The sequence below is a fragment of the Odontesthes bonariensis genome, chromosome 9 (genome assembly GCF_027942865.1).
Source record: "Odontesthes bonariensis isolate fOdoBon6 chromosome 9, fOdoBon6.hap1, whole genome shotgun sequence".
NCBI lineage: Eukaryota > Metazoa > Chordata > Actinopteri > Atheriniformes > Atherinopsidae > Odontesthes > Odontesthes bonariensis.
The window spans coordinates 14211118-14235629 of record NC_134514.1 but is presented as its reverse complement, the minus strand read 5'-3'; the positions used below and the strand labels follow the sequence as shown (position 1 = coordinate 14235629).

At 40.0% G+C, this 24512-nt stretch overlaps 1 protein-coding gene and 1 long non-coding RNA gene across 5 annotated transcripts in view; one reads left to right on the top strand and one right to left on the bottom strand.

Annotated features, from left to right (window-relative positions):
• LOC142388218 (roundabout homolog 2) overlaps positions 1–24512 on the bottom strand; it is a 73602-nt gene that overhangs the window by 29222 nt on the left and 19868 nt on the right. For all 4 annotated transcript variants that reach the window (XM_075473233.1, XM_075473235.1, XM_075473237.1 and 1 more), the window contains exons 3-9: positions 19462–19619; positions 16933–17053; positions 16718–16856; positions 15620–15747; positions 8705–8829; positions 6205–6376; positions 5571–5776 (exon numbers count right to left, since the gene is read on the bottom strand). In XM_075473233.1, the coding sequence (XP_075329348.1) occupies positions 5571–5776; positions 6205–6376; positions 8705–8829; positions 15620–15747; positions 16718–16856; positions 16933–17053; positions 19462–19619 (1049 nt within the window). The remainder of the gene's footprint in view (positions 1–5570; positions 5777–6204; positions 6377–8704; positions 8830–15619; positions 15748–16717; positions 16857–16932; positions 17054–19461; positions 19620–24512) is intronic.
• LOC142388219 (uncharacterized) lies at positions 77–2156 on the top strand. Its single transcript, XR_012770296.1, has 4 exons — positions 77–136; positions 338–505; positions 867–962; positions 1776–2156. It is a non-coding gene; the product is annotated as an uncharacterized LOC142388219 (long non-coding RNA).

Genomic DNA, 24512 nt, shown 5'->3' with positions numbered 1-24512 from the left:
TGGTTTTATTTTATATGTTTCCACAGTAGTTTTGCTATTTCTTTAAATAAATCGTTATTCTTTAAATAAAGCTCTTGTAGCTCCACGGGTGTGAGACGTCGTGGACAGATGGCCAGCCCTACTTATGGAGTCACAGGTAAGAGAAAAAAAACTTGTACAGTCTGTTTTAAATTAAAGAATGAAAATTAACTTTCTATTTTGACCTTGGTTCTGACTCATCCCTAATAAAATTGCCCTTGGTTTTGCTACCTGCCAACTGAAAACTTCTTAAAATATATTCACAATTCTGTTCATAATTCATCTTTGTACATTTCTGTGTAATTGTGTCCATGTACAGGTGTTTGCAGAGTTCCACCAAATCAACAATATTAACCTGTGCAATCAATTCTACAAGGAGCTGGGCAGATACACGTCTAAACTCATCACCTTGTTCAGAGACAAGGCCACCAAGACTGGCAAGATAGCGGAGGAGCTAACCAAGCTCATGAGGATTTATGACCTTCAGGTGAATATTTAACTTTGCCTGATTCAGAAACAACTGTAAGACAGCTGCCATAGTGTAAAGTGCCTTAACTGTGCCCCGAGGTTAGGGGATTATGCCATGAACACATTGTCATCTCATCAGAAATAGACGTCTTGACTAGATGTATTCTATCAGAAAGAGGTACCTTTAAAAAGATACTTTATCAGCTTCAATTTGAAGAAGTCCTAATAAATACTGCTTTCATAAAATTGTATTTACAATTTTAAGTTTTTTCCTTTGTGAGTTATTAAAGTATTTACAATAGAAAGCTATTAATTTGAAAAAACAGTTTGCTCTGTATTTGTGTAATTACTATTGTAATGGATATTTTTTGTCCATCTAGGAATAACGTGATGTAAATATGAGACGGGCCCTCGTCCTTCGTGCACTTCCTGTATACCTGCGTGAAGATGCCTCCAAGTTCTTCAGGACCCGTAACGTAAGTGTACTGGCCTCACTATCAATCCCTTTGCCTAGCTATTCAGTCAGCTTAAACATATCACATCACTCAAAGAACTCTAGGAGAACCAGAAAGCAGGTTATGTGAAAACTCAGAGTGAATCCTGAGATGAGAGAAAAACTGTGTTATCCATTCCAGAGGACTGTTCCAGAAAGGAGGTTCAACAAACTCTGAACTCTGAGTTGATGTGTTGTCCCTCCAGAAAATGTCTGCTTTTCTCCCCTGTTGCCTTGGTGAATCACAGTATCGGAGCTCCATTGATGGTGGCTTTTTACTAGTCGTCAGGCACGAGATCAACTCAGAGTTAACATACTCAGAGTCAACTTACCTAACTCAGATCAGCTGTTCTGGAACTGAAAACTCAGAGTTTCACTTCACATAGTAAAGCCCAATTCGCACGGAATAAGTATTACCTATGGATCACTGGTAATTCGCAACTACCCCCGCACCTCTGTAATTTTTTGTGGCGCATTCGGACGGGACAAACAAAAGTCTGTAATTTACTGAAATCACAGACATCATGAGCGGATATTCCGTAATTGTCGTAACTTCCTGTTTAAATTACATAAATTAAAAGGTAAGTGTAAAGCATTCCACTAAACAAAAAGTATGCTAACAGATAAGTGTGAATCTAGCATAAGATATAAGCATATGTAAAGAAAATTGTTTAAACATGTAGCTAAGTTGCAGTCTAAGTCCAAAGTGCTAAGCAACAGTAATGTCTAGACATCATTAGCATGATTTGTATCCTTGAGGGACTGAACTCATTCTTGTATTATTTGTGTTTTGTAGTCAGCAGAAGGTCCAGACCACACTGACACTCCGGTGGCTCTTCTGACAGTCATCACAGATGACAGTACTGATGCGGCCCTCCTCAGCCCTGAGAGCATCTGTATTGTCGTGGAGGATGAAATACTTGTGAGTGGTCCCACAAATCTGGCTGACTCATTTCTCCTGCTCTTTGGGTACATCTATGCGCTAGACCTACAGTACCCAAAGAATCTCGAGCTTACATTCACATTTATCCAAAAAGTTGTGATGTGTCTTGAGGACAACAAACCACTGAAAGGGCGTCTCCTGACGCTGAAGAATGATTTGTTCAATGAGTGAATCACTCAGAATGGACTATTTGTTGAAGTGAGTATTGAGGAAGTTTTGTTTTTTTTTTTTGTTTTTTTTCCCTCTTTACAAATGTAACCATTTGTCTCTTCTACCTCAGATTTAATAAATTGATTGTTAATAGATAAATATCACAACATTGGCGTATTGCTCAGTCAAAGTTTATGCACTGAATAACTTGTTGGAAACGACTGTTCAATTCATGCACTATACATGTTTAATGTTCTTTTGCCTAATGCCAACCTTGATGCACTACCTGATGTTGCCATTTGAAGTACAGCACAGTAGAAACAAGTACCTTATTTGAATGTTTTTTTTTTTTTTTTAAGTTGCAGGCTTCACGGTACAGAAAGTGCCAAAACGTTTTTAAACAGTGTTAAATGGCTCCACATTCTAATAGTTGTCGTTGTTGAGGATGGATTATACTCATAATCTTAAATTTTATCATGAAACCTTTGTGAGTTTTTATCATAAGGTTTACTGAATAACACATTTTGTTTTGCTGGAGTCATCTCCTTTTCCTATTGTTTTAATTTATGACAAGCACTTTGTTTGACTGAGCTCCTTTGATTTGTGCCTTTTTAAAAAGCACATTGTGTTGAATAAAAAAAGTTGTTAAATTGTCACTGTGGTGTCACTTCAGTATTTCAGTAAAGAATTAATTTTGAGTGCATGTCCCCCAGATTATGAGTTGAGGAATATTAAAAAATTTGAGTGTATTTCCAGCATTTTATGAGTTGAAAATACTGAAAATTTTAAGTGAAGTACTCCCTAATTATAAGTTGAGAAATATCAATATTTGTAAGATAACGTTGAGATAATTTAAGGCAACTGCACATATAATTTTTATTTTATGTAAACTTAAAACATTTAAAAACATCACTAAAATATTTTTGTGTAATCTGTTACAAAATAATTTTTGAGTTCTGTGAACTTATTAGGGTTTACAGTGCACTAATACACTGTTACCTCATAAAGCCTTTGTTGCGAATTTAAATAGATCCCTGTGTAAGTTATGGAGCAATCCGAGGACAGCAGCCTGACTCTGAGTGAAAGTCAACCAGAACCTTAACCCCGCAGGTCATGAAAACTGAAAAATGAGCTGAAACACATCAAAAAGCCCAACAGAGCTGGGGGCAACTGCAGCGTTGTGTAATAATTCTCACTACAAACAGCACCTTTCTCTGCACGCACGGAACAATGATTCATTGTTGAAATAAAGACACAGGGTCCAGCAGCTTTATGTAAAGGTTCCGCATATTTCTTGACTAATTTAAACGTTATTCATGCTAATCGAAACGTTTCTCCACAGAAGCTGTCAGAAAGGGGAGTAACAAATTGTGTGTGAGTCTTGAGTGTGTGCCTATCTTTTTTAAACTCTTATTTTTGGGATATTCCCATTTGCTGCAATTTAAAATCTCTCTGTTGATTGAAAGCATTTATAGATAAGTTAGGAACCAAAAAATGACTTAACATCAATCTGAACACTAGTCACGTTCAACGGAGTTTAAAGTTAAACATCCTAAGTAAGTAACTTCAAGTCCTTGAGAGGCAACACCTCTATCATGCACTGTCAGCTTTGTTTGACCAAAAATATAGACATAGCTTCTTCTGGAGACCAACCACATTACGCATATGCAAGTACAGTAACTTAATCAGCTGTTGCAACAGAACTTTAATTATTCCACTGTAAAAGCTACTAGCTTTGCTTATGTTTATTTATAAGGTGCTGTTTTTGAATTGTCCAGGCATGTTGATTTTTTTGATCCCTTACCTCTCTGCCTCTATCAGTGCAACTATTATTTGACCAGAGACCTGATAGAGGTTGTGCTTTCCAGAAGAATTAACATTCTAATGGGGTCTAATATTAAAAAGGCATTCTCTATGCGAAATAACATTGTTTTCGTGGTGGAGCAGCAGAATACAAAAAGCAGTGTTAAATTGTGATCTAGCATTGTACGTGAGTTTGCTACACCCAATAAAAGGTGTGCAGCACCTGTATTAATTTGTATCTCTGCATGTTTATCTATGGATTGCATCCCTGGATTGTTTTGCTTCAGCGACAGCCGTTTATTCTAATTTCAGTTCTATCAACTTTGCCTGTTGTTTGACAAATGCAGCTTCACAATGCGAGATGAAGTCTATGGACACCCACTGAGGAGGCTTCGTCCTCTCTTCTGGCTCATTCTTACAAGGCCACAGAGAGGAAGGCGGTTACATATTCATAAATGATCATCAGCTGTTTCCAGAGAAGAGGGACAAGGCATTTGATGAGGTCAACTATGAGGTCAAATGAGTACATTTCAACGAAAGCACTTTTTACTCTTAACGGAGGCCATTTCTGCATTTTTCTCCCACTACATTTTCCTTCTGCTTTGAGGAAGTAACAGTACTTTCATTTCAGTACCATCTTCCAGTACTCTCCTTCCTTGCTGGGGCTCCACTGCACCACACTCAACCTGCCTGTCTGTTTATATCATCAACTCTATGTGGATGCACGCTTGACTGATACTTGTGGTGTTTGCTGTGGCGCTGTCCTGGCTGAGAGCCAGTCTGCTGGAACCACCATCAGACCATATGAGATCATCCTCTGCAGTGTTGACCTCTGGCTGACAGAAAGCGCAGCGTGCAGGCAGGTGAACTTTTTTGGATGACTCCAAACTGCCGTTAAAATATTGATGGCTGGTAGGGGCAACAGCAGGGTAAATATTTTTAGGCCCTGACTCGTCATCTCCATTTCCCCTCTTTTTTTCCCCCTATGTCAACCCCTTGATGCCACACTAATGCATGTCTTCTGTTCCATTGAGCACATTGCCATGGCAGATTTCCCCTGCCTCAGCGGTGCACCAGACCAAACTCTAATGCTCCAAGTTTGCTGCACAGCACTACTGAGAAACAGGGTGGGGTAGGAGGTGAATAGGCAAAGTCCAGCCAGGAGATCTAATTAAAAGCCAGTTAGATGATTAATAAGCTATCGCAAGTCAATTAATGAAACTGATGCTGCCTTTGCACTGTCCTGGATTCACTCACTGACCTCCAGGTGGGGTGACAATACAAAGGGGCTCCTGACTCCTCTTCCATCAAAGCAGAGTACATTAGCATTTATAAACAAGCGCCTTCATTAACATTACAATTACACACCGCATGAGCACATAATTGCACTGGAGAGATAATGCACCGCCTTAGAAAGACTGGTCTTTGAAACTCAGTCTCACCTTAATTTTGCCGGCGAAAATGGAATTTCTGATTGAAATGAGATAAAATCCTGTCACTATGTGGGCTTTGGAGAAGGTGACAAGAGGTCAGAGATGAGACATTCTATTATTCCATTCTGTGTTTGTAGTTTCCATCAGGCATTCAGTCAGTTTTCCTTTCCGTTTTAGGGCGGCTGACTTTCAATACTCATCCTTTTCAAGCCCTTTCCAATAAATGCTCCCCCCACGCGCACACAAACACACACACACACACCTTCATGTCTGCCATTTGCAATGTGCCATTCTCCATCAAGGTCAGTCGAGGTGTATTTCCCTGAAGTCGCTCCCCATCCTTCTCCCAAGAAATCTTCACTGAGGTACCTCCGGCTACGCGGCAATGCAGCTGCACTGTTGCACCACGAGATAGAGTCTGGTTGGCCGGGCCTTGTTGAATGATTGGTGGGATACGACCTGAAGGACCTGGTAGTTTAGGTGGAGAGAAGGCAGAATGTTGTGATCATCGCTTTTCAAGCAAGAATGCAGAGAAGAAAAGTGGAGAAAAACACATTTGGAAGACAAACAAAAGACAGAAAACACGATTGTAAACTTGCCAGCTGTTTGATTGCAAAGGGTTAAAATACTTAGGTACTTAGCAGACAGAAAACAACAGGCTGCATAAAGACTGGCAAAAAAAGCATAAATCTGTTGTGTATAAGCTGCCCGAGGAAGAATATTAGGCCTTAAATTCATTGCTCATCCAGCATGGGGTCTCTATCAGTGCTTTCACTGCCTCTGTGAGCCTTATTGTTATGCACCTACTAAGTAATTAATATGTTTCCCCTCATTAGTTAATAGTATAGACTAACCTCTCCCAGGCAAAAATGTGACCATGCAGATCCAAGACTTACCCCCTTCCACCTCCAGGAGTGCTTTGGTTAAAACACTTCCTGCTACACTGATGGCCTGGCACACATAAAAGCCCGAGTCCTCAGGGTGAACATCAGTTATGGTCAGCTCTCCGCTCATAGAAACAGAGTAACGTCCAGACTGCGATGGTGGCTGGCCAGGGAACAGCAACATCTGAATACGCAAATAAAAAAGAGATATTGAATAAGAGTCGGAGATCTTCTCTTCATTCAGACCAAAACTGTGTCATTAGCTTGACTGTGTTGTCCAAGCATACACCCAAAAATGTGTGCTCGTACTTCCTCCCACTCTTATTGCATTCAAGCTCTTTTATGACTCCTTTTTGCAATGACACACTTCAGCTCCTCAAATGATTTCAGTGGGAATTAGGTCAGAAAACAGTGTTAACCAGTGTCTCTTTTCCTTTTCAGACATGCTTTTGTGCTTTTTAATGTACACTTTGGGTTTTCTATCCTGCAGAGAGACCCACAACCTTCCCTAAGACTGAGCAACAAATTGCACTTTAAAATACATTAGGATTCTTCTGATTTCATAATTTCCTCCTTTTTTTGTGGATGAATTCAGTGACCTTTGTACCACAGGCATCAAAACAAACCTCTACCGTGTTTAACTTTCAGTCTTATGTTCTCATCCTCATGAGCGTCATTCTGCCACCTATTAACAAACTGATGTATGACATTCCCGAAGAGCTCTACATTATCAGAGAACACCGTCTGAGGGTGACTTAAATTATGAACTTTCTTTCATTATCAGTGCTCTCTTTGACCTTTTTGCCCACAGAGGTCGACTTGGTTCAGTGTGTAGTGTGTGATACGACATGAAAGCCCCACTTAAGCACATCAGATCCAGCTCCAGCATTTGAAACTCTGGAGATGTCCTGTTCGGTGTTTTTGTACAATCAGCACTAGTCTCTGCAGCCATCTCCCGCTGAGTTTCTTCTTCAAAGCATTTTCACTTTTTAGAACTGTGAAACTTTTTAATAACATTGTCAACAGTTTATCATTGGCAAGTTTCTATTTCAACATTGTTTAAACAAAAAAGGAGCCTCTTTTTTGTCATAAAACCATTATATGTGAACACAAAGTTTGGCACAAATGGTTCTTCCTTTTCTATTCAAGAGTGCCAAAACTGTGTCAATGATTTGATTAGACATAGCCATAAATATTTTTTTATCAAAATATTCAGATTATTGATTTATTTGCATTTATATTTCAAGAGTATTCTTAGATGTTTGCTTTAAATTCAAATTCTGAGCAGTATTATAACTTTGCTGATCCTCTGATTTCTTATCACCACCATCACAAGTCAAACGTTTCCCTTTTTTTACAAAAAACGGGTTTGAAATAAAGTTTGTCACTGAGCACAGATATGTGCAGCCATTCGTCTCATTTGATAAATGACTCGAAAAATTAATCAATTATCTAATTTGTTGACACATGCATCTTGATCTATTTCACTATTAACAGACTAATTACTCCATCCCTGCTGGGTGCATCATTTAGCATCCAACGGACAACAGATCAACTCCCAAACACAAAATGAAATGAAAAGAAAAAGGATAAGAACAACAGATGGGTTGTTTTGTTGTTTTGGAGGATGATGCCCTGTAACAGACATTTTATAGCAGTCTCATCCTGTTTTTCTATGACTGACGTGGATGCGAGCAAGGGGGAAGGGATGCATCAGTCCATTCAGCCATCCATTTCATTCCTCTAAGAGGCTTAGATTTCAGTAGACGGACCAAGGTTATAAGGCTAAAGATAATCCCCCAGATACAGCAAAAAGCTCTACAAACAGCCAAGCCGTGCCAATACCCTACAGACTGTAGATTATTCATAAATATTTGTAGCTAACCTCCTGAAAATGTCTGAACCTTCTCCTCTGACTCAGTGATCCCTGCTGCTAATTGAGAGACACCGTGTTAAAGGTTGGGGATAATGTGGAATGAGGGCAGTGTTTATCTGCAGGTTTGCCCTGCAGATGTAGTTTCAACACCTGGCTTACTTCCTGCAAGCCCTCCCTGTTTCACCGACTTCATTCCTCCGCTCCCATCCCCGTCAGCATGCTGTTCTCGCAAAGAGGAGGAACATTTCTCACCAGCACAATACAGTACTATCTTCCAACACATTGTCTCTAAGATAAGGCTGAGCCAAATGAAAGTCTGCTGTACTCATATCTTGAAAATGTGTCTTGAAGCGTGTGGGCATTTAAAAAAAAAAAAAAAAGGTGTCATGACTAGATCAGACAAAACCTGCTTCTGTTGTGGTGACTCGTTCTTTTCTTTAAAATAAAGAAGGTGTGAATCTCGGCAACAAGTAAAGTTTACAAACCCGAAAACTAATCCATAAATGACATCTTGGAACTGTGTATTCGCAATCCCTCATTATGAGATTCAATAAGTAAAATACACTTTCCTGGGGGTCTGTGCTGTTCCAATATTTAGCATCCTACAGTTTCCCATGCTGTGCTCCAGTCTCTTACCTGGCTGCCCTCTTTCTGCCAGAAGATGGCAGGTGGAGGGTTTCCTGTAGTGCCACATTGGAAGGCGATGCTCCTCCCCTGGGTTGCAATCTGGTCTCGGGGCTTTGTAACAATCTGGGGTGGTACTGGAAGAGGAGAAGGAGAGCAATCACTCATTAAAAGGTTTACTTCTGCAAGAAAGCACCTGCTTTTCTTTGATTGTGTCTTCTCACAATATAAACAACTTAATTCCTTAATCTGGTGGGGAAATGCTCATCAAAACAACAAAATGTAAAAAAAAAATATGGAGGGAAAAAGCAGTAAATGTGTTAAGTTACTCTTCACCACTTCTGTTTACAAACCGATCTCGAGTGATGAAGCCCTTATTAGCTCTTAACAAGGATGTAGAGTTGTCTCTTTGACCTTCTAAGTTTTTTGATCTGCCACTACACTATCGTTGCTCTCACATCTTTAATGAGATAAATCACCTTCAGGTCCTCTGAGGAAAAAAAAGAAAACGCTCAAAAAAAACAACAACAGATCATAGCAGCAAAAGCTGATGACATTTAAAGAGTTATTTTGGGAAAGGTCTCTCCAGATCTGCCAATTTCCAGCTTAGGTCAGATCACTGCGTTATCATATTCTCTGAAGATTTACACTGACCACTGCCTGCTACCTCCAGTCTGAATAATTGGCTCACATTCTGCGCTGAATGAGGAGTTTATCCAGCCTGGTGTCATCTTCTCTACAAATCTCTACACAATGCATATGCACACACACGACCACACACACAGAGTCACGTATCCATGGCACGAGGAGACATTAAACAGACTTTACAGTCATTTCATTCACGTAACTATTACTTGTTTACAACCACCTGTCTAAAACACACTTAAGAAATGTCCCCAAAATAGGAATGTGTGTAAAAATATTTGTGACCTCACACAACAGCACACAAACACATATTTGGCTCAGGAAACGAGAGAACTGAGTCATCTGCGTCATGTCTTAATACTTTCACTGAAAACAACCACGGAAGGCACCTCGCACTTTCATCAACATGAAAGTGATGAGATTATGTTTAAGTGAATTTTCTTTTCATGAGACGCTCTAGCGTCTTTCAACAAATGGGATGTCTCAGTCACACAGAGCATTAGATTTATCTCATTTATTCCAGTGTTTAAGTTGTTAGGATGTCATAAAGGGTTCAACTGAGGCTGTTTCTAGGAGGAAATCTTCTCAAGGGCTCTTATTGGCAGGTTTATGCTATAATTTCATAATTGGTGTAAGAATTTCAATAAACTGAGACTAATACCTGTTATCAGTTTATTGATGTCAATGTATCTGAGGTTAGTATAGCAGCTGATGTAAGACAGGCTTTAGCTTTCTTTCCTGAATTTTAGAAGCTCTGATAATAAATTGTGCCTACAGTGAAAATGATTACAATACTCGAAGAACTTGATATCTGGTTTATTGCTTATCTGCTGTTTTTTTGGACATTATCTGATCAAACCGTATTTGAACACAACATCTGAGAAGATGCTTACTTTCACCTGGAAAATGTGGTTTATTTACTAGTCAAAGGGAATACTTTCTTCCCACTTTGCAGAAACCTGTTTTTTAGTCTCAAAGAGGATTTTCTATCTCACCAGTTCATAAAAATGGTTTGGATGCAAAATGTAAATAAAACAGAGTGAAATTATTTGGAGGTCTCAAAATTGAACATACGAAATGTTGAAAGTGACAGATTTCATTTAAAAATATTAGATCATCTTGAATTTAATGGTAGTAAAAAAAATTGGGACATGGTCCTGTTCACCACTATGTCAAGCCCCCTTCCTTTTAACAACAGTCTGTAAACATCTGGGACCTGAGGAGACCAGTTGCTGGACCGTTGGGAGAAGAATATTGTCCGGTTCTCGTCTGATATAGGATTCTATTGGAGGTGACAAGAAGCTGTGCTATTGTAATAGTTGTCTTGTTGAAATAATCTGGAATTTAATTAATTGAATTTGATTGGATTATGACTGGATTACAATGAATTGGATTCTAATTGGCTTGAACTGGATTGTATCTTTAAAGTCCCTTGAGATGACATCTGTTATACTTTGGTGCTGACGGTGTCTTTACAGATATGCAAGTATCCACTTACAAAGGCACTAAGGTACCATCATGCCATCAGAGATGAGAGCATTTGAACCGAGTACTGATGGTCTGATGGTCCATCTGCACTCCAAAAAGAATTTAAAATTTCGATTTGTCTGACCACAGAACAGTTTTTCGCTTTGTTCTCCTCATTTGTGCACAGCACAGTGAACCGTATTCACATACAGTGATTTCTGGAAGTGTTCCTCAGCCCACGCAGTGATTTCCATGACAGAATCATATCTGTTTTTTAAAGCAGTGCGGCCTGAATGCTGAAGACCACAGATGTCCAATAGGTTTTTTTTGGCTGTGTCCCTTGCTCACATACTGTGTACTGTTGAAGACGGAATATTCAAAGTCACAACAATTTTACATAGAGGAGCATTTTTCTGAAATTGCTCGCTTTTTTTTGCAGATTACTTAACCTCATCTTTACTTCTGAGAGACTCTGTCTCTCTGTGGTGCTCTTTTTATTTTATGGTGAAATTAAAACATGTCAACAAATTTAAACCAAGAGTAGAGCAACTGCTGCCACTGTGCTGTTTGACTACAACCATATCTCCTACAGTATGACTTAAAAGGACACTTTAAAGAGTCTTCACATGAGGGTTAGTTAAATACCTATTTGTTTCCTCTTCCTCTTCTTTTCTATTTGTTTGTTTTATTATAAATGTTTTACTATGTCTAACTCCCATTTTGCTCCTTTGTATAATTCTTAAAAATTAGAACGTATCTGCTTTTATGCTGCGCTTGATGTAAAGGGATATGCCGATCGTACTGTGGTCAGCCGCTGCTCTCAAGCAGTGCCCCGTCGCTCTCGATTGGTATGCCACTAGGATTTTCAGTCACGCCACTTCCCCACGGTGTGGGCAGTTTAATTTTGAATGGCCATTTCTGTCTGGTTACCAGATTGTGCAATGAGACCTGCCTCAGAATATGCAAATTGAATAACCCAGCTTTGCAACAGGTGCTGCTGAAAAGAAAAGCATCATTTTTTTGTCATTTACAAGTGTTTACAGGTCCCTGAGAAAAGTTCATACTGCTATATACAATTCTTTTCAAATCATAAAAAAAACACCTATGAACTTCTATTTGTGAATGAGACCCTAAAATGTGCTTTTTCAAATAATTTCTTTGGAAAATGAGAGGACAGCTAGAGTTCTCAACGGGTCGGGTCGGCCCGAAAAACCCGACGGGACCCACGGGTTCGGGCCGGGTTCGGGTCGAAAATATAAGCAGATGACTCGGGTCGGGTCGGTCCTCGGGCTTAATCTTTTCCACCCAGTGAAAAAAAAAAAAAAAAAAAGAATTAATAATCGCTGCTATTTACCGTGAATCATGGTGAATTTCCCCTTGGGGATCAATAAAGTATCTATCTATCTATCTATCTATCTATCTATCTATCTATCTATCTATCTATCTATCTACCGTAACGAAAGTCTGCATGGAGCGGGGACAGACATGACACCGCTGCGTGCACGCCTTTAGCGGAGAAGAAGATGAATTCACCGTCGCTACAGGAGTGGGAAAATTAGAGGTCTGGAAAGTGTTTGGAGTGGTGCTGGATTCTGATGGAAATTCCACAGGTTATGTGCAATGCTCAAAATGCAAGGTGCTGTTAAAATATGACAGCAAAAAAACAGGGACGTCCAGCCTGAGCCGCCATACAGTAAGCTGTGGGCATTCGCCACTGCAAATAAGTGCCGTAACGACCCACAGCCCGTCAGTCTCCATAGGATAACATGGGAAAACTCGAGCCCCGGCGTCGGGCCGCGGGCCGGGTTCGGGTAGATAATTTATAATAATGTGTCGGGTTACATCGGGCTCGGGCTTTGAAAGCCACGGGCCGGGTCGGGTCGGGTTGTAATTTTCAGGCCCGTTGAGAACTCTAAGGACAGCTGCTGGGAACAGCGACAAAACGTTAGGAACCTTAATTTACATACATGTAAGCACCTCCAAATCTGAGACCATGGTCTTCGGCCGGAAAAGGGTGGAATGCTCTCTCCGGGTCGGGAATGAGATCCTTCCCCAAGTGGAGGAGTTCAAGTATCTCGGGGTCTTGTTCACGACTGAGGGACGAAGGGAGCAGGAGATTGACAGACGGATCGGTGCGGCGTCTGCAGTGATGCGGGCTCTGCACCGGCCCGTCGTGGTGCAGAAGGAGCTGAGCCAGAAGGCGAAGCTCTCGATTTACCGATCAATCTATGTTCCTACCCTCACCTATGGTCACGAGCTGTGGGTAGTGACCGAAAGAACGAGATCGCGAATACAAGTGGCCGAAATGAGTTTCCTCCGCAGGGTGTCTGGGCTCTCCCTTAGAAATAGGGTGAGAAGCTCGGTCATCCGGGAGGGGCTCGGAGTAGAACCGCTGCTCCTCCGCATCGAGAGGAGTCAGATGAGGTGGCTCGGGCATCTGGTGAGAATGCCTCCTGGACTTCCCACTGGGAGGAGGCCCCGGGGAAGACCCAGGACACGTTGGAGAGACTATGTTTCTCGGCTGGCCTGGGAACGCCTCGGGGTCCCCCAAGAAGAGCTGGAGGAAGTGGCCGGGGACAGGGACGTCTGGGTCTCTTTGCTTAAGCTGCTGCCCCCGCGACCCGATCCCCGGACCAGCGGAAGATAATGGATGGATGGATGGATAAGCATATATAAATATCGTCCTCCTCCCCTTTAATAAGGCAGACTATCCTTGTAACTTATGGTGATGTTTATTTTGCTGAAAGATGCCAATGACATGCTTCTACACAAACAGCACTACTAATGGGTTTACTAAGGGATTGGATATGGTATGCATTTCCATAATGTCATTAAAAACATTTCTGAGAGACTAAATAATAACAACGAATATTTTTGGCCTTACATTGATTGAACGTTTATTGCTGAATGAAATAATCAGAATTGTGATTGAAGGCTTGAGCTCTCAATTGATTATTAATTACACAGCCTGGCTATGTGGAAAGGCTGACGACATACCAACTAAATATAGCTCAATAAAGCACTGGCTGCATCGACGAGCAAGACGAAGTTGCTTCACAATCAGATATTTTTAAAAGTATTAAACTAAGATCCATTTTCATGTTCCCATATTTTAAAAGTAAACTGTTAAGAGATAGATGACAAAAAAAAAGTTTCTTGAGAGCAGTGCATGTTATAAAGCTGGTTTTCAAATTTGCATATGCGTAAGGGGACGGGTTCAATGAAACAGTTTGATTACAGGAAAGAAAGTGAGCTGGAAAGTAGCATGACTCATGAAAAGTGGCATAACAGTTGACAGCTGCATCTCAACACAGTAGCATATGCCACTGCATCAAGAGTGGCATACCATTGGCCATTTTTTGATCCTGGTGCTACTTGTGATGTTTTCTGTATGTACCTTCTTTTGAATTCAGTTTTATCTCTCCATGTCTGACATCTTTATATCTCCTCAATATTTTTGTGTTCTGCACCACATATTTTGTAAATGCACTCTTGAGAGTACATTTATGTCACAGTGATCTCATCAGGGTTATCCTTAATGAAGCCTGAGGCTATGAAAAGAAAGGGTGCTCCAAAATTAGGGAGTAGAAGAAAGATATAGTGGTTTACCATTAATGGAGGGAGAAAGTAAAAAATTCTATTGGACTTTGAAGATCTTTTTTTAAATTTTTTTTAGTCTTTTAATCACTCAATAGCTAGAAATACCCCTTTAATAGGAACCTCGTACTTCTCATATGTAAAAGCACATGTGCATATCCATCATAGTTTAAGGTCAGTAATGCAGCATTAGGGTCAAACCACATTCCTATTTGAGCCAAACAGATAGTTTAGTTGTGAATAAAAGCCTTTCAGCTGCATTTTAACTGCTCTAGCTGTGACTGAGGAAAGGATTTACATGTCACATTATCATGACACACTCCCTTCAACACGGATGAGTGGAGGAGAGGAGTCCTTAACCTGGTGTACATTAAGTCACTCTGTTCGAGGCTTACTTAATGCCTGACTGCAGCAACAGGAATGTTGTCAACATGTCAGGACCTAATGGAGAGACTTATTTACGCTATTAAGCACTGATTGTTGCTTTTAAAAACCATTAGGAATACGAGACAGACTAGCTTCTTTTTTTTCTTTTTTTTAATTAAATTACCGAACAACATGAATGCCTTATTTAGATAAGAATTAGATAGAGAGTGAGCTTATGGAATGAGCCGACTGGAATGATGACAGGGTTTGAAACACGATGGAGAGAAATGGAAAATTATTTAAATGGATCAAACAAAGAGCCACAAAACAAAAAGCCTGATGGAGTATGAAAAGGTGTGGAAACAAACAAAAAAAAAGTGAGGAGACTGAAAACGCTGGGTTTGGATTTCATTTGCACTGATAAAGGCATTAGTGGATGAAGTCATCTTAGACATTCAAACCAAGACAGAGAAAAAAAAAGGGCACAGAGTAAGGCGGAGAGAGGAGGGAGATAAAGAGACAGGAAGGGAGAGGGGGAGTCATGTCTTATTAATACCGTGACTGCTCTCTGGCAGTGAGTTAAAGCACACATCTACCAAACATCTGTCAAATGGGGTAATCCATACGGTTTAACATAAGCTCCTGGCACCACCCCTGAGCATGGACTCACACAGATGCTCTGATATAAACACACAGCCCATTGGATATCGTGTGGGAGCAGGCTTTCTGTTGATGTCGTTGTCATGCGACCTAACTTTACCTTGTGAGTGAACACAGCCTTGGATTGAGAGCTTTGTGCATACTCAGGAATGCATGCGTCCTCAAATTCAATATGCATGATGTGTTTCTTACCGTGGACCTGCAGCATGGCTGAGGCTTCTGTCTTGCCCACACTGTTCTCAGATGTGCAGGTATACGTGCCTTCATCCTGCTCTTTCACACGGAACAAACGAAGGTTGTTGCCATTGCGGATTTCAAACCTGGGAATGAAGAAAGTGAGATAATAAAAGGCCGAACAGGGCTTTGTAGAAAAATAAAGAAAAGAATCCCTGTAGGCTACTATTCTGCACAAAATGAAAAAATCTATTAGTGGGGCAAGATAATATCTTTCCTTTCCTTGTCAATCATCTTGTTGCTAAGATTGTCTTTCCTATCAGTTAATGTTATCTGGAAAACCAGTGAAACAGTGTTCCTTATCTGCCTTAGATATTGTCACTGACTCCAAGAAAATTCTAAAACAGTTGTGCATCAAGAAACATGCGGAATTAACCTCAACTACCGAGGGATTTTATGTAAAATTATGATTTCCTAACAGCATTTTGAATACAAGTCAAGACAGTCTCTGTTTTTGCAGAGAATTATTTCAATTAAAAAATATGCCGTTTAATTCCATTGTCATTGTCATGCAAAGCAACATGTGAATCAAATGTATTTATTTATTTTATTTTCTTCTTTTTCACTCATTTTCATTCCAGTCTGACCTTTTTAAGAGGAATTTATATATATTTGTTATTTTGAATCATTTAAGCATAGAATAAATACAGAGCTCAAGGAATAATCTAGTCAAGTCTACAAATAGCCATATATGCACAAATGAGCAATATGTGAACAAGAAATACAGAAACTGTTATTCATACTGTCCTCAGACACAGTTCAAGTACATGCCACCATGGCATTACTGTGGTTTTAAACAGTATGTAAGCAAACTAAGACTAACTGGAGCCCTGATACCAGCTGGGGCCTGAAAGCAAGATAGGCAAAATGCAGATTTCCAATCTGAGGGGAGTAAACGTGAACAGTCACCTTGACCTTAACAGAATATGACATTCAAATGAAATCATAGAATCAACACTTACAACGTGCTTATTTTCCTCCACAATGGCGAAGCTGTATTTTTGATTCAGCCTGTGTATCTCTCCACTGGTCTGCACTCATGTCTATTACTCTCACCTTCCCCGGGGAAGCTCTCCTTCCTCTCGTCGCCATCGCACAGTGGGAGCAGGATTCCCATGGACCTCACATAAGAAGTCAACAGTCTCCTCCTCCATGACCACCTGGTTTACTGGCCTCCGTACCAAAACAGGACGCTCTGCAGGGCACAAGAAGGCTTGATGCACATCCACTTTATGCTCCTGGTAATACATATGTATTCATATGTAGCTCACCATACACCACCAGCTCTGCAGGATCGCTGTCCCTCTCTCCAACCATGTTCGTGCCCACGCAAACATACATGCCAGCATCGCTCTTCCGGGTGCTAGAGATCATCAGTTTGCCCCCACGTATCTAAATATGTGCACAGTAATTAGAGCTCAAGACATTATCATTTTATAAACCCTGAATAAAGATGACAGACATGTTAATGATAACATTTCAACCCTTGATGGAAAAAATCCACATTAGAATAGACTTCCAGTGTTATAATGTATCAGAAGTTCACAATAAAACACTTTGTTAGTCATCTGTAAGTGGTGGAGTGCACTTTACTTATAGTTGACGAGTGATGTTATTCTTACATAGTTTCGCGAAATCTGCAGAATCTAAAAAAAAATTCCCTCTGCTGCTGCTTCTATAACCGCTGTTAATCCTTCATTAGTTTCAGCTCGTCACCTCTGAAAAAAACCTTTCAGCATTCACATATTCAGTTCTTGGTTTTACACATGAGGGGACAAAACAACAGTGACACAAAGAATCAAAGATGTGTTCCAGTCCACAGCATACCAAGATGTCTACTCTGAATTATAGTATTTTGAAACCATTGTCAATCTAATTCAATATCTCTCCCTCTTGTATAATAGATTTCTCCTTGAATGTCAGAACATATGTGACACAGCAAGGAACAAAGTGTAAGCTTGAGTCTTCTCCACTGAAGCCAGCAGTTGCAACCAAAAAATAAAACCTTGAACCATAAACCTGTAATTTTCATTTGACAGAGGTACAAAGAAAAGGGTTTTCACCGACCGACTTTATCGTTTATCTAAAATACAAACAAATGTAGGATTTTATGCCAACAACACACTCAAAAAAGTGGGATAGAGACATGTTTACCATTTTGTTCCACCATCCTTCCTTTAAAGACACTTTTTGATTGTTTGGGAACAGAGGATGTGAATTGTTGCAGTTTTCTCGGAGGAATCTGTGTCTGTTCCTGATACAATACAAGACTTTATCTACTCAGCAGGCCATGGTTGTTGTTGTTGTCTGATTCTCCTCTTCATGATCCTCAATACATTTTCAATAGGAGACTGATGTGGACTGCAGGCAGGTCAGTCTGTTTCTATGACACCACCTTGTTGAAGGTTGTGCAGAATGAGGTTCTGTTTAAATAACCACGGACGTCCCGGGGAAAAGACGTCTCCTTTATAGTAGCATATATCTCAATGATAATCTAAATTCTAGCATACGCCTCTGTATCAATGGTACCTTCACCCATATGTAAGCCTCCGATGCTATGGACACTGATGCTCCCCCGTTCCATCAGTCGCAAAGGTCTTCCTCATCTTTGTTTGTTTTTTCCCAAAAGCAGATTTAATGCGTCCGCGTTCTTTCTGTACATCTGAGATTAGCTTGCATCCAGAAAACTCAGTGGCAATTATCTGCAGAGCTGCTATATGGCTTCCTCATTGTGTAACACAGTTTCAGGCTACATTTATGGATGCAGCTGCAGAGTGTGTTGAGTAAAAATAGGTTTCCAAGGTACTCCTGAGCCCATGTGGCTTTACTGGTCATGGTGTCAGAATGGTTTCTCATGCAATGCCTTAAGGGGGATTAATGGCTGAAAGGTCATGCGCATCCTTGGTCTTTACGCACTGGGATTCCCTCAGACCTTCTGAATCCTTTCACAGTAATGAGTACTGTAAAGGTTAAAAGAGCATTTGTATATTTTGTTACAGATTGAAGATTCTCTGACAGAGTTTGGCACAAAGTGGTGAGCCATGACCCATACTTGCTTGAAAAGATTAAACCTTTTGTGGATGCTCCATTTATGCCCAATCTGGACACCCAAATACAATCTGCTGATTGTACAATATTTCAGGACACTGTTACTATATCCTATCAGTTTTTCTGTCTTTCTTTTCTTCTATCGCAAACATTTTTAGCTGCCATTAAAGTCTAACTTTATTTATACTTTTTTCAAATGCAATGAAGACGGTGAGTGAAGCACTGGAAAAAAAATCCTTCCTACAGTACTTGTGTCCGTTACATAAATATTCAAATTAATTACAGTAAGAAATTCAAGATTTGTTTGCTTTTTAGAAAAAAAGGTTTGAGTATTTCTCTAAAGTTATGGTTTACTGATTACTGATATATGGCCCACTTAAAGACAGAATTTTACATTTCATACAAAAAATATGAAAAGTAAGCATGTGTTGTATAGAGACAATCTATTACTTAATGCTAATTTGAGTGAAATCTGGTCTAAATGTGAAAATTCAATCAACAACTTCTATGGTTGCTGAGAAAAAACATCTTTTCACCATGATGTCTTAATTTTTCAGCTCTTTGTTGGATTTGTTTTTCACTGGATTCATTGATGACAATCAATCTAAATCTACCTTTACTGTTTAAAAAATTGTAATTGTGTGTGAGCACTGTAGTTGTGCACTTCACTTCATGCATTTCTTGAAAGTTTAGTTCTAGGTTATATTTGGAAATGTAGTCCCCTACACCTTCTGTATAAATGCTGAACTCACAGAGATGCGTTCATCTTTGGTGCTGACTCGGACGTTGTTGCGTTTCCAGGACACGGTGGGCTCAGGGTGACCACGTGGAGGCACACACTCCAACACCGCAGGCTCACCAGCAGCCACCACCACATCACTTGGGGCCTGACGGAAATCATCTCTCAGTACTAAGAAGAAAAGACAAATCTAATTAGGCTGAGAGGCTGTGTCTGTCTGATGGATTCTGTCTGATGACTTGAAATCATACTAGTGAGCAGCAGCACAACCACACAACCAGTATCATCAAATGAAATGTCAATTTGTCTTCAAAATATAATTGAGACTACTTTTTCCTGGATGAACTATCATTTTGCTGACGGTTGACTGCAAACAACCTGAATGAGACTAAGCTCATTATTATGTTGGCTTGTGCATGACTGCTCAAATCCCCAGCAACATCCTGTTAGACTGTGGTTTTAATGTTTTCCCAAGTCTGTGTCTTACTCCTCCTGTCTGTCCTGTCAGAGCAGATGAATTATGCACGTCTTTCAGTCCAACATCGAGTAAACAAATAATATCACATTCATAATTTAGCCCATGTTAGAGGAGGAGAAAATTGCCCCTGCATTCAAGAAAAGATTGCGTCTCTGATTTGAATCGCTATATTATAAATCTGCAGCACAGTTGTAGCTCAAGTGGAATCAGTATTACATGCGAAAAGCTATCCTCGTGTCAACGCTGAAGTGTTGGCTCCTGCCACCCTCTAGATGAGGGCAGGATGAGAGGTTTGACATGGCGACCTTCTAATCTTTTACTGTGATTGACAGATGAAAGCCTCAGTGTGAACTGTGGACTGAACCTTCTCATGAGACCTCCTGTACAATGGAAACTCATACTTGGACACTGACAGGCTCACATTTTCAAACACACACTCAGACACACAAAACGGCTTCACCCGTCATGTTGGACCACATCCTGTAGCTACAGCCTGCAGGCTTTTTATTTCAACCAACGTGTATTATCCCAGGCTAATCAATCAATGCAGTCTCATTTTACACTGTCATGAATATTTCAGAGATGTCTCGCTGATACAAAGATAACATATCTTCTCCTTTTCCAACCATATGCAATCTGTGGCAAAATGCTAAATGTTAGCCCCTTTACACACCTTTCAGTCAGGTGTTTCAGTCAAGGGTTTACAACATCCGGTTTACACTCCAAACAGCCCCAAACTTGCCTTTGACTTTGCCTTTGAGTCGTACTTCCCACTCATTGATTGAAGCTATAAAACAATGCTTCAAGTAATGATAGCATGTGGAAATCTTTAAGACCTGTAAATTGAAATACTCAGTCAAGCCAAAACAAAAAAAAAGGTAAATGAATTTGAAACTATCATTTTCTTCTGTTTTCAAACTGTTGAAGGACATTCAAAAAATTTGGCACTCAAGGCTGTTAGATACATCAAGCACAAGTATCATCCCAGGAGTAACACTGGAGGGACAAAAAAGTCAATTTATCATCAAAGGTGCAAAATTCTTGCAGTTTGCTGCAAAAAATGGTGATTTTTTTTAAATTTTATTTTTGTTTCTCTGAAGAAAACAATTTTTATTTTTCAATGACTTTTTAAGAGACTGTTCATAACATTTTCATTATATTACAATAATACTGTTTCTAACTTTTTCTGATGTGACATCAGCAAACAGTGCTTGTTCCTTCATGTTTAAGTCAAGATTTTGTGTGGGACATGCAGCTTTTGTCTCAGTTATTTTGCAGACATCTGGATGATCCAACCAGTTGTTGATTCTTTTCAGAGTTCTAATTTTAAATCGGCTGGAGATAAAGTTTCAGCCCAGTCTCTCTGGAAAACATGTAATAGGTACATGTATCTGCAGAATGCAATCGTTTTACAATGTATACTTAGCAGGTTGCGTCGTGGGCCAGCATCCACGTGACATGCTGGGAACCTCAGACCATGTATAGATTTCTAACCATATATTTTGTAGCATCTAACCATAACCATTTATTTCTAACATCTGACCCAAACCATTTGTGAGTGAGAGAAAAGTAAAAAGTGGAAGGACTAGAAAACATTAAGTAGGGCAGGTCTCAAACTCTGGTTTCCTGGGTGTTGATAGGGTATTGAAGCAGTCTGGGGCCAAGCCCATCACAGAAATGTTTTGAATTTTCTCACACAGGTTGCATAAATTTATTGTTATTTAAGAAAAAAATCATTGAAAGCTGTTTCGTCAAAGTGATTTGTATTGTCCTACTTCTTCAACATAAAATCAAAACAAAATTTGTACAATCTGAGGTTTTACTGAGAGTTTTAATATTGATGACAATGGTATACTTAATTATATGTTACTCTGTTTTTAGTTTTCAAATTCACCAACTCATGTGTCAGTCTTTGCTCCAATAAGGACAAGTATTAATCAAATCTATGACAAACTGTTAGCTATTTGTCTCATCCGACACCCTCTTCTTCTTCACCTCTCCACCTCTGTTACAATCTTCACCTCCTCAGCTTTTCCCGCTCTCTTTCCCATCTCCATAGTCCTGCTCATAAAACGGATGGAATCATATGGCAACCAAAATTTGATCAATTCTATCATTTTTTTTAGTCTGGTGACAAGGGAATACCTTAAAAACTGTTATGAATAGTCTGCCCTCAAACAAATCAAGTTTATCTAATTCAGATTTCTGCTCTGATAATTTAACTGTTGCTTGTTCAGTTTTGCACATTGTATTTCAAACAATGCTGTAATTTGTGAGTCGATTTATCTTGATGATATTTTTTTTAAATAATTTGTTGCTTATCCAGGAAAGAACAAGTAAGACATGACTTTATGTCATTAGAGCTATACAGAAAAACTTGGCTTTGTAGCTCTGTGGGAGCAGCAGCATTGATTAACATAAATATTGCCATGCCACTGTAAACAGTTGGTACAGCACAAATTGTAAACACTGTATTTGCACTCTTGGATGTAGAGTGTTTGGTCCATGGCAGCAGTTTGGGGTTGGGGTGGAGGAGATAAGACTGGCTGGTTTGCTTGCTGCCTTCAGTGTCTGTGGGGTAATGAAGTCTACAGCTTTAGGGAAGAGGCTGCTGTTACTGTCTGTCTCTGTTTACCTGAATGGTCTTGTATCTTTTTTCCAAATGGGAGGGGGGTGAAACATCTGTGAAATGGGTGGGTTGAGTCCTTAATAACGCTGCTAGCCCATTTTGGTTGGCGGTTTTCATAAAATGTATCCAGGTCGCTGGAAACTTGGGGGAAGTACATAAAAATCGGACAATAACAGACAAAAATAGGACGCTGAGTGCAGGACGAGTCATCGACATTTTAATTGTTTTAAAAGAAAATACCCATAAAACAGCTTTCAGTCATTATTGGGCCAGATTCTGGTGTAAAGGTAATAAAGAACGGTTTATATTTTAGAGAAATATCAAATTGCATTCTATGAGAACAGAAAATGCTTCTCCCTGCATCTTAAAAAATACACACCAAATTCTAAGAAAAGCATCATAAAACCTAAAGATATTCACAAAAGTTCACCAAATCCTTAAATCCTCTGCTCCTGAAGAAACTAGAAACTTATAACTAAGGGTTACTGAGCAGAAACTTTAATCTTTTATGGTAATTCAGTACTTTTGTCTTTACAAAATACATCAATACATCAAAAGACTCATTGATTACGTTTCACGAAAGGGGTAAAAAACAAAAAGCCGCTGTTGCATCTGGCTTGAAGGAGAGAAGCACATAAACACCATTTTAAATCTGAAAGGGAGCATCCGGCTGCATCTGGTCTTAATGGGTTAACAGGTGAGATTGTCCTCGGTAAACAGCAATAAATATTCCAAAACTTAGCGAGGCAGCAGACAGTTTTCTCTTTGCGCAATCCATTTACCTTATCTGCACGCCTCTTTCACTCAGACAGTGATATAACTTAACTTTATTGAAATGAAATGGGAGTTTACCCTCTTTATTGAGAGAGAAAATTGGATTTTCCTTCTTTTCATTTTTTTCAATGCTGTGACATTTGATAAACAAAACTGAGAAGTCTGAAGAGAATGAAAACTTATAACCTGTTTAACAAAATCAAATTTACATTAGGCTTCGGAGATAGCTTATAAATATTCATGGCCAAGTAATACGTGTCTGAGCAGGTGTCAACGGACCAATCGGAGATTAGCGGGGGGTTGTCATCTGTAGAGAAGTGAAATACATCCCCTCAAAAATCCTCACATGATAAGACAGTCCTTGCAGAATTAATAGCTATAACCACTCGAGGTTCTAACACTGCTTCAAAACCACCAAATCACTCTGCCATTGTTGACTTGGTTCGCCTGTTTCAGATGTTCTGTCGAGCTGAGGAGCTCAATAAAGGCACTGCATTATTTTTTTTACCTCTGTCTGTGAGGCCTGGTTAGATGGGAGACCTTTGTTTCCATGTCATAGTGAATGAAGAAAAAAATTGTGCTCAGACAGCTCATCCTTGAAGTGCACACTCGCACACAACAACAAAAGTCACACAGATGACCCATGCACTCACACACCTGTAGCATTTGGATCCCAGAGACCCCCGGGCACAGGCCCTTAGAAAGTGGGACATGTGAGGGTTGACTCACATGCCAGGGAGCAGAGTATATTCTTGACATTATGAGACGCACAATTTTCTTTGAAGCTATGTTAAAGTTAATGTGATCTTTCCCTGGCTCCGGCTTTAAAGTCTGCCACGCAGAACAGAGCTTCCCGCTTATGTTTCTGTGCGATGACGGCTCCACCACGGAATCGATCCGTCTCCATAGACACAGAGACAAACTCCCCCTCCCGAGGGGGCTGCCGTTCACAGGAACTTCCCAGACATAAAACGACTGGGTTTGCCAAGTAATCTCCTCTTGCTCCAGTCCATCCACACTGAGCTCAGACAGGCAGCACAGTTCCTGCAGGGCAGCTAAGGTTTAACCCTGACTCTGCAGAGACAAATCCTCATATTCCCCCAAGGCACTTCCTGTGAGCTTAAACAATAGCAAAGCAAACAAAAAATGACTTTCATCATTGTTTCTGTGGGTGCTTTTCAGA